At 44.2% G+C, this 17,912-nt stretch overlaps 1 protein-coding gene across 3 annotated transcripts in view; it reads right to left on the reverse strand.

Annotated features, from left to right (window-relative positions):
- CNBD2 (cyclic nucleotide binding domain containing 2) overlaps positions 1-17,912 on the reverse strand; it is a 65,573-nt gene that overhangs the window by 32,818 nt on the left and 14,843 nt on the right. For all 3 annotated transcript variants that reach the window (XM_043602504.1, XM_043602503.1, XM_043602505.1), the window contains 5 exons: positions 13,850-13,987; positions 11,415-11,468; positions 6,826-6,989; positions 1,291-1,447; positions 641-792 (listed from right to left, as the gene is read on the reverse strand). In XM_043602504.1, the coding sequence (XP_043458439.1) occupies positions 641-792; positions 1,291-1,447; positions 6,826-6,989; positions 11,415-11,468; positions 13,850-13,987 (665 nt within the window). The remainder of the gene's footprint in view (positions 1-640; positions 793-1,290; positions 1,448-6,825; positions 6,990-11,414; positions 11,469-13,849; positions 13,988-17,912) is intronic.

Consider the following 17,912-nt stretch of genomic DNA (forward strand, 5'->3'; position numbering starts at 1 on the left):
CTCATGGTTCATGAGTTCAAGCCCTGCATCAGGATCTGTGATAGTGCAGAACCTGTTTGAGATTCTCTCTCTCCTTCTCTCTGCCCCTCCCCCCAAGTGTGCTCGCTTGCACGCTCTCTCTCTCTCTCTCTCTCTCTAAAAAAAAAAAAAAAAGAATTACAGTTTGGCTGGGGCTTTAAAGAAACACAGGGTGTGATAGAAGCACTGTGGGGCACGCTCTCTATTCTTGGGTGAGCGTAGATGGGGTTGGTTAGTGAGGTGGGGCAGTGAAGCCCAGGGACTTGTGAATTGAACATCCGGAGCCTTGGTTTTCTTAGCTATAAACCAGAGAGAACAAGAGAAACAATGTCACAGGTAAAAAGCCTTGATACAAGGGGCTTAGCACCCTGCCTGGCCGAGCAAGTGCTCCGTACATGTTAGCTATTCTATTAGTACCATCCCACAAGGAAGGGATGTTTGAGCTGAGACCTGAAGGTATAGTAGCAGTTTGCTAGATGGAGAAGTTGGGTGGGAGGTGACTCCTGTCTCAAGAGCATTCCAGACACAAAGAAAAGCACCCACTATTTCCCACTGGGCCTAGGGCAAAGTCAGGCACCTAATAAACACCCAGGGGGAACATGTTGGCTGATGATGGGAGTACCTAAAAAATTCAAACCGATGCTGAGCATCCTTTTGGAATTCCTGATCCAGCTTATTAGCAAAGAAATCTTCTCTGTCGACAACCAGGAACTCTGTTTCTTCCATACAGACCACGGTGGCCCTCCTTACTGAAGGACTCATAAGGCCCAATTCCTGTTGGGTGAACACAGGCAAAGGCAACTGAGAGGCTGCCTCTGGCTTTCTACTCACAGCCTTGCCCACCGCTTTCCTGCTTCCATCAGCCCCCAGAAATCTCTATTCCCCAGACTGCAGATTCCTGGCTGGCCCTGTGCTCACTCCCCACCTCTAGAGGCCCATCCCCTCCCTCTTAATATGCTGCCTGTGGAAAAAGAGGCAACAGGCTTGACCAGACCAGAGACAGGAAGCGGGAGGAGCCTGACTAAGGGGTCACTGCATCCCTGTGTTGTTATACAGGAAACATATTCCTTTTTAAACATCACAGACGAAGGAGCCAGGCTTGGACATCACCTGGTCTAGTCAATGGGCAGGTGACAGGTTAAGGGCGCTGGGACCCACAACAGGGCATGACTCACACAGGGGAGAGGGCAGGACTGGGCCTGGCTGTTCTACCAAGAGTCCCGTCAAGCCCCCAACCCTGCCCCAGGAAAACAGACCTTTCCCTGTACTCACCCCAAAACAGTCGCCCTTGTGCAACAACGTTGGATGGGGGTCCAGGAAGGCACTGCTGCCATCCTCATCCTCAGTCACTGCGACTGTGCCCATGTAGATGAAATAAAAGCTGTTGCCCCTCTGCCCCTTCTTGACCATCACACGTCTGCGACCAAACCTGAGAAAAGCCCAAAGCCAGTAGATCTAGTAGTAGCAGGGAGCCTGGTCCCCTGGGAGGAGCTCTGGCCTGCTTGTGCTCTTTGCTTTGGAGCATGAAGGCACAGACTGGACTAGAAGGGACCTCATAGCAGCCCAGGCCCAGCCCCATCAACCTTGACCTCTTCACTAATGCTCACCTAGTCGCCCGCCTCCATCAGACCGTAGCTTCCTGAGAGCAGAGCCTTTGTCAGACTGCTTAGACATACAGTAAATGCTCAGTGAACAGCAGTTGAATGAATAAATGAACAAGTACTGAAAGTAATGAGTGAGTAGCTAAATGTTGAAGAGCAATGGCTTTCAAGTCAGACCTGGATCCAAGTCCTGATTCTGCCACTAGCTGTGTGACACTGGGCACTCATATTCTCTCTCTGAGCCTCAGTTTCTCGTCTGTAAAATACAGCTGAACATACCTAGAAAAGGATAGACAGATGGGTCTTGTTATAACCCCTAAGAGCTCACTACACAATTGGAAACCATTAGGGTAGAGGTGCCCAGGTCCAGAGCAAACTGGGAGTTTTCTCCTAAGCTTAGAGGAGGAAGTTTTCTGTATTTCAAACGTAAGTTCAAATTTCACTTCTTTCAAGATTCATTCATTTCCTTCATTCATTCAATAAATTAAATAAATACCAGCTGTGTCTATCAGGCACAGTGAAAAAGGACAGATTTTGTTCTGAAAATTATGGTCACGTACAGGGACTAAAGTTTAAAAATGCTTTAAGAGAGGTAAGCACAGACTAATTCAGAAGCATGGAGAAAGGGCATTTAACCCAGCTTAGGAAAGTCACGGCAGGCTCCAGGACAGTGTCTAGAGTCTTCCAGGTAGACAGAGAGATGAGAGAGTGTTCCAGGCAGAGGGACGACCATGTCCAAAGGCACAGAGGTGGCTGGAAGCAAGGCGTGTTCAAAGGAATAACAGTAAGCTCCATTAGAAAGGACAGTGGAAAACACGGAGGTCAGGGGAATAGTGGGAGAGAAATTTGGCTGGGTCCAACCATAAGAGAGTACAAAAATTAGGCTAACTTTGGATTTTACCTAGAAGGTAACGGGGAACATTAAAGAGGAGGTAGCCCAGACAACAAAGACTAGATGGGAGAAGGCAGGCACATTCAGCTAGGAAATGACTTTGGGGACGAGAGAGCATGGCAGTGTTCTGCCAAGAACAGACTCCTGGAGCCAGAGCAGAAAAACCCTCAGAAACTGTCTAGCTCAACCTACATTATGTGGATGAGGGAAGTGGGGCTCAAGGAGCCCCAGACTTGCTGAAGGCACACAGTGAGTCACACTTGAGTTAGCGCTAGAACCCAAGTCTCCAGAAGCAGACATCTATTGCTTTTGCAGCCAAGCATCAGGTCACCTTTTCCCCCAACTGTACCCTGATTTTATTTTGGGGGAAACTTCTTCTTGACTCTCAGACAATCAGAGTGTCTGACCCATGGATGATTCAAATGTAGCCAATCTGGTTCAGAAAGAACAAATCAGGGCATCTGGGTGGCTCAATTGGTTAAGTGTCCAACTCTTGATCTTGGCTTGGGTCATGATCTCATGGTTCACGAGTTCAAGCCCTACATCAGGCTCTGCGATAGTGCAGAACCTGTTTGAGATTCTCTCTCTCCTTCTCTCTGCCCCTCCCCCACTCATCCTTTTTCTGTCTCTCTCTCTCATTCCTTCCCTCCCTCCCTCAAAATAAATAAATAAACTTAAAAAAAAGAAAGAATGAATTAACAAACCCCAAGGCTGTGACTTGAAAGACCAGGAAGAAATATTCTCTTTCCCAAAGGACTGAGACTGGAAAGAGGAAAATTTGGGGCCATAGTAACAGTAGCCATCTTGCTGCTGTAAAGGAGAGTCTAGCTGAGAAAGTGGTTTATGAGAATGCCGTGTGAGGTGGAGAGAGATAGACAGACACTGGGTCCTGGTGACACTAGGCCCCTGGATTCAGCTGAGTCGGAAGCTAGAGAGCTATCCCAGCACTTTTCAGATACATGAGTCACCGATGCATTCCCTAGGGCTGGGTTTTCTGTGACTTGCAACTGAAAGAATTCTGTCTGATCTGCTAATTTCCAGTCCTGAAAATAATCATTGGGTGCATATGCCCCTTTGAATCAGCATTTTTGTATCCTTTGAATAAATTCCCAGTAGTGCAATTGCTGGGTCATAAGGTAGTTCTATTTTTGATTTTTTGAGGAACCTCCACACTGTTTTCCAGAGTGGCTGCACGAGTTTGCATTCCCACCAACAGTGCAGTGGGGTTCCCCCTCCACATCCTTGCCAACATCTGTTGTTTCCTGAGTTGTTAATTTTAGCCATTCTGACAGGTGTGAGGTGGTATCTCATTGGTTTTGATTCATATTTCCCTGATTATGAGTGATGTTGAGCATCATTTCATGTATCAGTTGGCCATCTGGATGTCTTCTCTGGAAAAGTGTCTATTCATGTCTTCTCCCCATTTCTTTACTGGATTATTTGTTTTCTGGGTGTTGAGTTTGGTAAGTTCTTATAGATTTTGGATACTAACCCTTTATCTAACATGCCATTTGCAAATATCTTCTCCCATTCTGTTGGTTGCCTTTTAGTTTTGTTGATTGTTTCCCCTGCTGTGCAGCAGCTTTTTATCTTGATGAGGTCCCAATAGTTCATTTTTTATTTCCCTTGCCTCCAGAGACATATCAAGTAAGAAGCTGCTGTGGCTGAGGTCAAAGAGGTTGCTGCCTGTTTTCTCCTGTAGGATTTTGATGGTTTCCTGTCTTATATCTATGTCTTTCATCCATTTTGAATTTATTTTTGTGTATGGTATAAGAAGTGGTCCAGTTTCATTCTTCTGCATGTTCCAGTTCTCCCAGCACCATTTGCTAAAGAGACTGTGTTTTTTCCATTCGATACTCTTTCCTGCTTTGTTGAAGATTAGTTGGCCATATATATTTGTGGGTCCATTTCTGGGTTCTCTATTCTGTTCCATTGATCTATGTGTCTGTTTTTGTGCCAATACCATACTGTCTTGATGATTACAGTTTTGTAATATAGGCTAAAGTCCGGGACTGTGATGCCCAAGTTTTGTTTTTCTTTTTCAACATCACTTTGGCTATTCGGGATCTTTTGTGGTTCCATACAAATTTTAGGATTGTTTGTTCTAGCTCTGTGAAGAATGCTGGTGTTATTTTGAAATGGATTGCACTGAATGTGTCGATTGCTTTGGGTAGTATTGACATTTTAACGATATTTCTTCCTCCAATCTATGAGCATGGAATATTTTTCCATTTCTTTGTGTCTTCTTCAATTTATTTCCTAAGATTTCTATAGTTTTCAGTGTATAGGTCTTTTACCTCATTGGTTAGGTTTACTCCTAGGTATTTTATAGTTTTTGGTGCAATTGTAAATGGGATTGATTCCTTGATATATCTCTCTGTTGCTTCAATTATTGCTATATAGAAATGCAGCCAATTTCTGTGCATTGATTTTACCTCCTATGAATTCATGTATCAGCTCTAGCAATTTTTTGATGGAGTCTTTCGGGTTTCCATGTGGGGTGTCACGTCATCTGCAAAGAGTGAAAGTTTGACATCTTCTTTGCCAATTGATTTCACTCATATGTGGAATTTGAGAAACTTAACAGATGAACATAGGGGAAGGGAAGGAAAAATAAGATAAAAACAGAGAGGGAGGCAAACCGTAAGAGACAAATACAGAGAACAAAATGAAGGTTGGTTGTGGGGGGTTAAATGGTTGACGGGCATTAAGGAGGGCACTTTTCAGGATGAGCACTGGGTGTCATATGTAAGAGATGAATCACTGGGTTCTACTCCTGAAGCTAAGACTACCCTGTATGTTAACTAACTTGAGAATAAAAAAAAAAAAAATAAGAAAAGAAAAGAAAATATCAAGTAGCCAAAGACGACCTTAACATTGCACTGATCATTGCACTGATGAGGATACTGAGGCTCAGAAAGGTTAAGCAGCTCGCCTGAGGTCGCACCTCAGAGTGGCAGCTGCAGCATTAAATTACAGAGCTTCTACCTCCACCTCCATGATTCCTTTTCTTTGCATGACATGTTCTGCCTGCTATGGAATCTTACTTTAAGACAGTGGTGACTTGCTCTTCTTCACTGAGCTAGAACAAAGCAGATGGTTCCTTCTGCCTGAACGTTCTTGTCTTACACCTCTACTTGTCAAATATACCTACTCAAATGACACCTCTTCTCTGAATCTGCTTTGGCCAAGCCAGCTGGAGCGTTCCCTCCTCTCCTGGGCTTATTACCTGTGAAACAAATCCTGCGTGGGTCATAGTCACATGTGATTATGTGACCTGTGACCTCCACGAAGGAAGATACCAGGGCAAAGACCTCAAGTGTCTTCACATCCTAGATTTTTAAGACAGGCCTTACCTCAAATATTCTGCTGTGCTTCCCCTCTTAAGCCATTGAAATGCCTGATAAAGACAATGTTTCCACACACACACCTCTTAGACTTTTCTAGTACCAGATATTTACATGGTGCTTTTTTGTGCCATGCATCCTTTGACAATCTGGTGAAGCCTTCACAGAATAATGTTTTAAATATATAAAATAAAATACAGCAGAATTACAATTAAAAATTACCTTTTAAAATCCAAATTGTGGAATGGTATAGCAACCATTCCACATATTCAGTGCCATATTAAGGCACTGAATAACCAGATCTAGCAGCAGATCTAATTACTACCGTAATTTCAAAGAGGTGAGGAATATAAATTATTTTTTGAGAAAACTGCAGTAACATGAACGTGTAATATTGGTGATTTCTTTTGAAGAAAAAGTCATGGGAATAGGTAATACTGTAGTGGTTCATTACATACATCCATGACTGAAGGAAATGATACATTTTAGTTAGGGATTAATGAAAACAGATACAAGTTTTTTTCTTATCCAAGTTCACACACTCTTACCCTAGGTTCCTATCTGGACATAAGACAATCACCTGTGATCCATTGTGGCTTTTAGGGCTTGGATTTGAGTCTCAGCTCTACTCCCTAATACGTGGGTGACAGAGCATGAGTCATTCTTACTACCTGAACCTGTTTCCTCATCTGAAAAAGGAGGGAATTGGACCAGATCCTTTCTGAGGTTCCTATCAAAGCCTTGCCAGATTCAGTGGCTCCTTAATTCTGGTAGACTCTCAGTAAATGAAGGAGATCAACTGTGCCACAAGAGTACCAAGGAGCACTAAGGTGAACTGACAGACAGCACTGAACTGACAGACACGGCTGAAATGCCATGGAGATGCTAAGAGACCTGCCATGGCCTTGTCAGGAAGGCTCTTCCTGCCCAGCTCGCACAGGTGCCAAGGGGTGTGCCCCTCACTAACCGTTCAAAGCGCATGACTCTGGCCAGGAGCAGCTGCAGGGGCTCTGAGTAGTTGCGGTAGCTGTTCAGAACCTGCAGGAGGTTACAGAGGGCCTGGATCTCAGGCTCTGTCCTCCAGGAAGGCAGCTTCTGCATGATCTGAATGGCCCTTGGAGGAAGGTGACCCTGGGAAGAGAGGACCAGAGTGACACACAAGACCTAGCAGAATGCCCCAGGGGCCAGTGGGCAACTCCCCACATTCCTGCTTTTTATGCTTTCCCACCCCCGATACAATAGTGGCTGACACGTAATGAGTGCTTACTGTGTGCCCAGCATCAGGGTATGCATCTTACATGCACCATCTAACTGCACCTTTGCCCTGCCCAAGAAATGAGGCACAATTACTATTCGCATTTGACAGATAAAGACACTCTGGCAGGATCATAAGCTAGATCTGCTACATGCCCATGCCCGTATCTGCAACTCCAACTATACTGCCTGTGCCGTTCAGTGACCACTCCAAGTCAATATGGGGCTCCTGGGCTCCAGAGGCCTCTAGCATATGCATACTGCAGTCAGGGGAGACCTCCCTCGCCTCAGCCTATATCCTAGCATGCTATAGGAGACTAAGGAATAAAGAGAACCCACAGAAACTAACCCTGGTGAACCAGGACTCATGGACCAGAGGGCGGACAGATCTACCCATTCACCCACCACTCCCACCTGCTGGGAAAGTGGTACTTGAGTTGTTAACACCCCTTCTGGTTGTCCATTGCCCTTAGCATAAAATCTTAACTCCATACCCTAGCCGAGGGGCCCCACATGGTCTGACTCCCTACCTTCCCTACTCCTCACAAACTCACCTCCTGCCTCTCTCCTGTGTTCTCCAGTCTCTAGCTTTCTACCCATCTCCTGCAGGTGCCAAGCTCACTTCTGTCCTGTGGTCCTTGCTTGGGTTGTTTCCTCTGTCTGGAATGTCCTTCTCCCGGATTTTCACATGGCTGCTTCCTCCTTTTTATTCAGTTCTCAGCTCCTATGTTACCACATCCTCAGGGAGTCCCTAATGGATCATTTGACCTAGAATAGTAGGCCCCCTTCCCAGCAGTCTGTAGTCTCTGAATCATTTTTTTCAAAGCAATTAATACTTTGTGAAATGACCTTATTCTTTTTTGTTAATTTGTTTATTATCTGTCATTTCCCCTTCCTACACACACACACACACACACACACACACACACACACACACCCTGCCTCACTCACTCTAGAACTTCACTATCCAATATGGTGGCCATTAGCCACATGTGTGGCTATTTAAATTTAAACTAAATTAGATTAAAAAAATAAGTTCCTCAGGGGACACCTGAATGGCTCAGTTTATTAACCGTCCAACTCTTGGTTTCAGCTCAGGTCATGGTCTTGTGGTTTAGTGGGTTCAAGCCCCATGTCGAGCTCTGCACTAGCAGCACAGAGCCTGCTTGGGATTCTCTATCTCCGTCTCTCTCTGCCCCGCCTCCACTCACATTGTCTCTGTCTCTCTAAAAATAAACTTAAAAAAATAAATAAACTTAAAAAAAAAAAGTTCCTCAGTCACACTAGCCACAAGGGCTATATGTGTCTGCTAGCTACTATGCAGGACAACACAGACAACTGAATGCTTCCATTATCTCAGAAAGTTCCATTGGATATAGGTGTTCTAGAATACAAGCCCCAATATAAACACGATAGTGGCTTCATCTATCTTATTTACCCCACTCTAGAATAATGCCTCACAGGTAGTAGGCACTCAACAAAATAAAAATAAAAATTTATGGAAAGAATGAATGTAAGAAGACTTACATAAACGTAGTTGTCACAGAAGCCAAAAGAAAGTGGGACATGATGAGTTCTGGACCATAGATCTGAAGCCTTGCATGTTCACACACAAGGGCAGTGTTTCTCAGTGATTAATAATGCATAGGCTCTGGTGCCAGGTACCTGGGTTTGAACCTTGGCCTGCTCCTTCCTAGCTGTGTGTCCTGGGACAAGTCACTTCTCTCTGAGCCTTCCCTACCTGAGAACAGCAGAACCTAACTGTATAAATAGCAGAGTTAATACATGTAAAGGGCTTACAATAGGCCCAGCTCCCAGTGAGGACTATGGAAGTGTTGGCCATTTTTAAGGTCTGAATCCAATCTTCTTCATTCCTAACCCTCTTTTGCTATCAATAACCCACTGAGATTTCTCTACAGGGTTCATTTATGACAAAACACAGATCCCTCTGCTTTCTATGCACAGAACTGATTCTTTGGGCCCACGAGGGGCCCTAATTCTTTTAGGAAATCTCTCTTGCCACACCCAGTCTTCAGAGACTCCCTTTCTCTGGATTCCTATAAAACTGATTCTGTTATTTAACTTGCCAGGTAAGTTACCTCACCTTAATTTCTACTTAGCTCCTTGAGGATCGGTGGGGATGTTACACCGCCTAGTATCCCCACAACCAAACACAGATCTAAACTTAGACCTCAAGGGGCGCCTGGGTGGCGCAGTCGGTTGGGCGTCCGACTTCAGCCAGGTCACGATCTCGAGGTCCAGGAGTTCGAGCCCCGCGTCGGGCTCTGGGCTGATGGCTCAGAGCCTGGAGCCTGTTTCCGGATTCTGTGTCTCCCTCTCTCTCTGCCCCTCCCCCGTTCATGCTCTGTCTCTCTCTGTCCCAAAAATAAATAAACGTTAAAAAAAAAATTAAAAAAAAAACTTAGACCTCAAAAAAAAAAAAGAAAAAGAAAAGAACAGAGAAGAGAAGAAAAGAGAAGAGAAGAGAAGAGAAGAGAAGAGAAGAGAAGAGAAGAGAAGAGAAGAAAAAAAGTCTGGGGAAAAGGGAGTATAATTCAAACAGGGCTGGTGAGACTTGGGTCCTACCTGCTTCTAGGGGTTCACAGCCTCCCTTGCTTCAGGCCAGCTACACCTCATTGTGTTCCTCTAGCATACAGGAAGGATTAAGGAAAAAAAAGAGGGACTGCTCATAATCCCACCACCCAGATTTAGCCATTAACATCTGGCATACTCATTTCTGGCCTTTTTCTTATGTATAAATAAAAATTTTGAAAATAACACTAGTTTTCCATTAAAAATCAGAACAATATACATGCTTACAATCTCCTTTTACCGTACCACCTCCAATCCAAATCTGCTCTCCATCACCAGGGTTTGCCCTTTTTATGTATTAATATATACTTATGCATATACATACAGCCACAGTATAGAGGGTTACAGTATAGAGGGTTGCTTTATTTTTTATTTACATAAATGTCAGACTTCAGATATGGTTTCTGCAACTTGCTTTTTCCCCCAATTTTTTTCACTATGTTTTTGAAATGTACCCATTGTTTCCAGTGTCTCACAACCGCTATAATAAACAAGTCTATGATTTTAAGGTTCTATGAGTTATGTAACCATCACCGCAATTGATTTCAGAACCAGTTCATCACTCCATAAAGAAAACAAGTGCCCATTAGCAGTCAGTCACTCAAAGGGCAGGTTTATGTAATCAGAGCCAGAGTTAGATAACTCCTCGAGGAAGCTGAGAGGCCCTGCCTATACAATGGATGTTTTCCTTTGTGCCCTCTTCTCTCTCTCTACTGCCCTGCACAGAACTGCCTCCATCTTTGGAATTTTGTGGCTCTCAGAGTTTCTCCTGCCTCAAGAGTAAAGCTTGGATAACCGTCAATGTCCAGTGTCAGACACTGGCCAGTCTGGAAAGTTGGAAAAAAACAAACAAACCCAGAATTTTGTTGACTTAACATCATGGGGCATGAGAAAGTAGATCATGCCCAGGAGAAACAGGCAACAGAAGCCGTACCCTGGCTCCAAGGAGGGAGAGGGGGAGAGAGTGGCCCAGGTGGTCCTGATACCAGTTACAAAACTATTGTCCTCCCATCCCTGAGAGAAAAACCAACATGGCTACCCCAGGGCAGGGTCAAGTCAGGTCTCACTGGTAAGAACTTCAAATCCTTCCTATAAATAGGTAGACCCCTTTAAAATTTAAATTAAATTAAAATTTTTAATTTAATATCCAAGATTTGGTGGGAAGAAACTGGGAAGATAACAATTCTTGAAATTCAGAGAACAAGTCACATGTCCAAAGCCTCACCCAGATATGAGTTATTCACTCCCCAGAATGGCCATCTGATACCCATGTGGGAGACAGTTGTACCCAGTGTCTCTCAGAAAACTTGAAAGAGTCAGAATTCACACATAAGCCTGGGCTTTTCCCACCACCCTGATTATTTCTCCTCTGCCTGGAGCTCTCACAGCCTCTGCTTTGCCTTTGGCTGTGTGTCCACAGGTCCAAGTACAGGAGCTCTTCCCTGCTGGTTCTGCTCAGCTTCTAAGGCAACAACACGTTCAGGGGAGGGGCGGGATTCACAGCCTTGGAAAGTCAGGACTGGGATCTTGGGATCACTGAGATCAGCTAGTTTATAGATGAGGAAACTAAGAGGCTAGCTCAGGATGACACACTGGCTTAGTGGCAGAACCTGGACTAAACCCAGCTGTCCTAATACTCAGCCCAATGCTACTTCTAGGCCGTCATGCAGAAAGAAAATTCCCAGCCAGCAAGGTCAGAGTTATACACACCTCCTCTGCAACAAAGTCCATGGTATCAAATGTGATTCGGCCTTGCTTCCTTTTCTGGGGGGAAAAAAAGGAATGAAGAAGAAGAAAGAGAATCAGCAAGAGTGCTCCTAAAATCTTGCACTTAAACCCTCCTGTGTCCCCATCCCCATGGTGGTCAGGAAGCCACAGGAACTCTTTTACCAGCTGGCCCTCTCATGTCTACCTCAAAGGCCCAAATTCAGACCCAGACTTAGGCCCAGAATTGACAATGTGTCATTGTAAATATGGGCTGGGGGAGGATAAATAGAGGAAGGATGGAAAGAGAAAAGAAAGAGGGGGAAAGAAGCAAATGGGAAAGTGGAGAGGGACAAAAAGGGATAAAACGGAGGCACCGATGAAGCCAATCTTCACCAAGTGCCTATAAGGAGCCAAGCATGTGCTTCTTCCTTATTTATTCCATTTCATCATCAGGACAAAGCAGGTATTACTGAGCTCCATTTTGAACTTGAGGTGAGTATACAGTCTTCTTCTAGAATATGGCCAGGAGGAGGAGGTGTAAGAGATCTTAGGCATGAACCAACCCAACTCTATCTCCTAATGGATGCAGGGGAGCTGTGGAAAGGTAGAGGAAGAGGCAGAGAGAAGGGGAAGGATATGTTAGGAGCAGGTAGGGAGAAGGAAAGGGACAAACAAGGCCCTGACCACCATCTGAGCCAAACCAGGACCCTCACCCATCTGTCTAGGTAGGCATACCTCAGGTCCTCCCCACCCAACTGCCCCATATATAGCTTGTGTACCTGTATGGTGCTTCTCAAGAAGGCCAGTGAAGGAAAGCAGTGGTACTCAGAAAGATATGAATTCACATGCTCTGATGAAAACTGGTCTCTCTACCCAACCCTACACTCCGGCCCCCCAGCTCTCTGCCCATTGCACATATGACTCCCATAGGCTGCCGTTGAGAGGCTTCTGCTCTGCTCAAGGCCACCCTGCCTAGGCAATGTTGTTTGGCCTCACACTCCCCCAATGACAAGACTGATTTGGGTCTTCAACTTCCAAATGCCCAGGCACCAGCTCAAGTCTTCTGGTAAACCAGACTCCTGTTACCACTGCATGATGACACCCTGAGTCAGAATGTCCTTCCTGACAGCAAACCTGTCTCTCAGGTTCCAATTCTTCCACTCCATCCCCTCCCAACTTATGGCCCAACCACAGGGCAGAATCTGGCTGCAGACTCCGTTGGTTTGGCCAGAATAATGTCTTTAAAATATATGAATTTGAGGGGCACCTGGGTGGCTAAGTTGGTTGAGCTTCCAACTGCAGCTCAGGTCATGATCTCACAGTTTGTGGGTTGTCCCTCCCCTCCCCGCCCTCAAAAATAAATATTAAAAAAATAATAATATATGAATTTGAGTATCTTTAGATAGGGCATTCTCTTTCTTTCTGCAGACCCAGAGGCCCCAACTCCCTGCTACATCTTAAACTCAGCCCCACATACCTGCTGGCCCCTTCAAGACCAATCTAAGACTGCATTTCTTTCACTCATCAGCACTGCCCATACCCCTCTCCTTCAGAAACCATTTGGGACAAATTCTTGGACTGAATCACTGGGTGGAGTTAGGAAGCAGGGCTGAATCTAGTCACTCTAGGCACAAAAGGAAAATGGGCAGAGTTCATCCAGGGATTGGGAAAAACTTTGGAGTCCTGGATGGTAATGAATCTAGAACAGGTTAACAGACGGTGATCAACTTTTCTGAGCTAAAAAGGGCACATGAGATATCACTGGCATAAACTGCAACCTTCTAGAAAATCTAGACAGCATGGTCTCCAGAGTGAGCAGGGCCATGCATGTGTTCCCTTGGGGGGGACAGGAAAGAAGATAGAGAAGATGAACAGTGGTGGGCATTCAGAAAACCCGGACTCTAATGAGACTTCTGGATTTCTCTGGCTCCTTTGATTCCCGCTGATATGGAGATAGCTTCTTCCCCACTCCGGATGTTTCTTTCTACATGGAGGTAGTTGCACTGGTAGAACACTACCGGCCCCTTTCTTGCACATTGAGAAGGAGCGACTTAAACTCCTTGGTGAATTTTGGAAAGAAAAACTGGGTGTGATCATTCCTTCTCTGTCCCTCTGAGCCCACATTCTGCTATGTCCTCCTCTGTTATGAATGTGGGGCAGGAAGTCCTGGTCCCACAGTGGAGGCCTGCCTTGGTCCAGCACTGTCTCTGGGCACATAAGGTTGTCTAATTTGGGGATGTAGTTCTAGGTCATCTTCTCACTTGATGATATAAGTCACTTCCCAATAGAAGTCCCATTGTTAACAAAAGTGACAGTTGGGTCTCCTATCTGTTTTTCCCTTTGTCTTCTGTTGGTTCAGAATATGGACTAGGAAGTGGGGTGCTATTTATTGGACCCCCCCTTAAGCCCTCATAATCCTGCCAAGGCCAGCTGCTTACATCCCAGAAGGAAAAGATAGGGTGCTTTCTGTGAGGAGTCTCAATGATCTGATATTCCCGAAATCCCCCAAGGCCTTGGCGGAACATTTTACACACTCGGATCATCACAATGATATCCTTGGTGAGCCGGTACAGCCCCTGTGGAAACAAAACAAACAAGATTGTAGAAACCATTTGTTTTTAACAGCCACCAGCACGCTGGACATTGCTAACAAGGTGAGATGGAAGAGTGGTGTGCCAGAGCCATGGTTATGTTTTCGGAAAGTTTTCAAGCCTGTTCAAATCATGTTGGTAGCCCAAAAATGGCCACAGCGGGGAGTATTTATGCCGCAGAAACAGATAACTACTACAAATGGGGGCACCTCCCTCCCCAAGAGCTGGTCATGTAAAATATTCACCAACCCAGCTCTAGTTATATACCAAGTCCTTCACTTTGGCCCAGAAAACAGCACAAATAACAGTAGGGTACAGTGATGCAAAGAGCTTGTATTTTGGAATTAGATGGATCTGAGGAAAGAACAGTCAAGCAGATGCAACACTGCTGGCTTTGAAGACAGAGGAAGGGGGCCGTGAGCCAAGGGATGTAAGTAGTCTCTAGAAGTTAGGAAGTCCAGGAAATGCATTCTTCCCTAGACTCTCAAGAAAGGAATGCATCCCTGTTGATACATGGATTTTAGCCCAGGGAGACCCATGCCAGACTTCCAGCCAATGTAAGATAATATAATCTGTATTAAGCCACTAAACTGTGCGATATGTTTTTTTTTAAGTTTATTTATTTATTTTGAAAAAGACAAAGAGAGCCCAAGTGGAGGAGGGGCAGAGAGAGAGGGAAAGAGAGAGAATCCCAAGCAGGCTTTGTGCTGCTGGTATAGAGCCCAACTCAGGGTTCAAACTCATGAAACCGCAAGATCATGATGTGACCCAAAACCAAGAGTTGGACGCTTAACTGACGGAGCCGCCCAGGCACCCCTAAATTGTGTGACATTTTAGTTAACAGAAGTGATAGGAAACTAATATAATCACTCATCCAAGCTGGGCCATCAATTCCACGCATTCCTTGAACCTGGGAATTTGGAATTGGAACTGAGAACAAATCAGACTCTTTATCCCAGTATGAATTTGGGAGTAAGGGCAGTCACCCTCTGCCTGCCAAGTAAAAATACAGGGCATAGGGAAACAAGTTCAACACCACAGAGACAAATCCAGAATGTGAGGCAATCTACAAGTCAACTAACACAATTTCTTAAGAGACATACAAATAAATGTAAAGCATGAACCTTGATTGGACCCTGATTCATAATAACAAGCTGTAAAAGCCATTATTTAGGGACAAATAAGGAAATTGAATATGACTAGAGATTAGATGATATAAGGGAATTAGTGTTAATTTTCTTAGTATTATAGTGACATTGTAATTATGTCTTTATTTTTAAGAAGTGTCATAAAAAATGCATCTTCCTCTCAAATGATTCAGCAAACACACACCTATGCACAAACACAAACACAAATATGTACAGTCAATGTGGCAAAATGCTGATTGTTAGATCTAAGGGGTGATTATTACATATACTGCAACTTCTGTGCTTGAAAATTTCTATAATTAAACAAATTCAAAAGCTAAAAACTTTTATTAACTTCTGTTAATAAGGACATAATAAATAAAATGAAAAGACAAACTGAAGACTGGAATATATTGGCCATACACATAATCAACAAAGGATTACTATCCAAAATTACAAAGAATAGCTATTACAAAAAATTACTATCCCAAACTGTTTTTTAATTTTAAAGAATTCTATAAATCAAAGGAAAAATACATATAACCCAAAGAAAAATGAACAAAGGATATGAATAGGTAATGCAAAAGGAAAACTCAGATTACCCGTAAGTAATGAAAAGAGGGAGCACCCGGGGGTGCCTGGGTGGTTCAGTTGGTTAAGTGTCTCACTTCAGCTCAGGTCATGATCTCGCTGCTTGTGGGCCCTGCGTCAGGCTCTGTGCTGACAGCTTGGAGCCTGGAGCCTGCTTTAGATTCTGTCTCCCTTTCTCTCTCCCCCTCCCCTGCTTCATGCTCTGTCTCTCTCTCTCTCTTTCAAAAATAAATATACATTAAAAAAAATTTTTTTTAAAGAAAAGAGGGGCACCTGGCAGGTTCAGTCGGAGCAGCATGCTAGTCTTAATCTCGAGACTGTGAATTTGAGCCCCACATTGGGTGTGAAGATTACTTAGATAAAAATTAAAAAAGGGGCGCCTGGGTGGCGAGTCGGTTAAGCGTCCGACTTCAGCCAGGTCACGATCTCGCGGTCCGTGAGTTCGAGCCCCGCGTCAGGCTCTGGGCTGATGGCTCAGAGCCTGGAGCCTGTTTCCGATTCTGTGTCTCCCTCTCTCTCTGCCCCTCCCCCGTTCATGCTCTGTCTCTCTCTGTCCCAAAAATAAATAAAACGTTGAAAAAAATTTTTTTTAAAAAAGATGAAGAAGAAGAAAGAAAGAAAGGAGGGAAGAAGGGAAGGAGGGCTGTGGGGGGGGGGTGGGGAGGAAGAAACGGGTGCCTGGATGGCTCAATCAGTTAAGCATCCAACTCTTGATTTTGGCTCAGGTTCATGAGATTGAGCCCCACATTGGGCTCCACGCTCAAAGTGTGAAGCTTGCTTGGGATTCTCTCTCCCTCTCTCTCTGCCCCTCTCAAGCTTGCTCACTCTCTCTCTCTAAAAATAAATAAACTTTAAAAAATATACATGGAAGGAAGGAAGGAAGGAAGGAAGGAAGGAAGGAAGGAAGGAAGGAAGGGAAGGAGAGAGAGAGAGGGAGAGAAAGAGAGGAAGGAAGGAAAGAAACAAGGGAGGAAGCAAGGAAGGGAGGGAGGGAAGGAAAGGGGTGCCTGAATGGCTCAGCTGGTTAAGCATCTGACTTCAGCTCAGGTCATGATCTCACCATTTGTAAGTTCGAGCCCCACATTGGGCTTCTCTGTCTCCTTCTCTTCCTGCCCCCCACCTCAAAATAAATACACTTAAAAATGTAAAAGAAAAAAAAAAGGAAAGAAGGAAAGATTCTGGGGGCACCTGACTGGCTCAGTCAGTGGAGCATGCAAATCTTGATCTCAGGGTTGTGAGTTTGGGCCCTATGTTGAGCGTAGAGAGTACTTAAAAATAAAACCTTAAATTAGAAAGAAAGAAAAGAAAGAAAGAAAGAAAGAAAGAAAGAAAGAAAGAAAGAAAGAAAGAAAGGGAGGGAAGGAAGGGGGGTGGGAAGGGGAGGGGAGGAACATTACTAGAGATAACAGAAAGTAAGTTAAAGTGACAACGATACCATTTTATGCTTACCAGATTTGGGGAATGGAAGGCATTTCCCATGAGAAAAGCTGAAAACAACTGAATGTATCAACACATTATAAGACAGTAAGAGGAGTGAACATAGCACTAGAGTTGTTTGTACATGTAGGTCTATGTGGGTAAAACTCACACAAAATTTTGAGTGAAAAAAAGGTTGAAAAATGATGCCATTTTTGATACCATTTAAAAAAATGTGCTACATGCTATGTTGCTTACAAATACATACAAATGTAATAAAATTTTTAAATCTAGATAGGAAGGGTACACATCCTCAGGAAAGTGGTCACCAGTGAGGAGGAACAGAATGGGATGGTAAGAAGGTTCACCTGTAACTGTAATGTTTTCTTTGAAAAAATATATATCTGCAGGAAATATGGAGAAAGTTTTTATAAATAAAATTAATACTCATCACATACCAATTTTCCATTGTCAGGCACTATTCTAAGCCCTCTATATGTATTGACTCATTTAGCCCTCAACAATAAATCAATTCAGTAGATACTATCATCACCTTTACAGAGGCAAAAACAGGCACAGCAAATCAACTAACTTGCCTAATACTAATATTAGTCATAGGACTAACAGGTGATAGGGATTTGAACCCAGCAGTCTGGCTCCAGGGTCCATAAATTTAACCTATCACTCTGTCCTGCTGCCAGGCCTTATTCTCTCTGGATTTCACAATAGCAGGAAAGGTGGATACAGAGCCGTTCTTAGGGGCTTGGAGTAGCCTG

The sequence above is a fragment of the Prionailurus bengalensis genome, chromosome A3 (genome assembly GCF_016509475.1).
Source record: "Prionailurus bengalensis isolate Pbe53 chromosome A3, Fcat_Pben_1.1_paternal_pri, whole genome shotgun sequence".
NCBI classification, from domain to species: domain Eukaryota; kingdom Metazoa; phylum Chordata; class Mammalia; order Carnivora; family Felidae; genus Prionailurus; species Prionailurus bengalensis.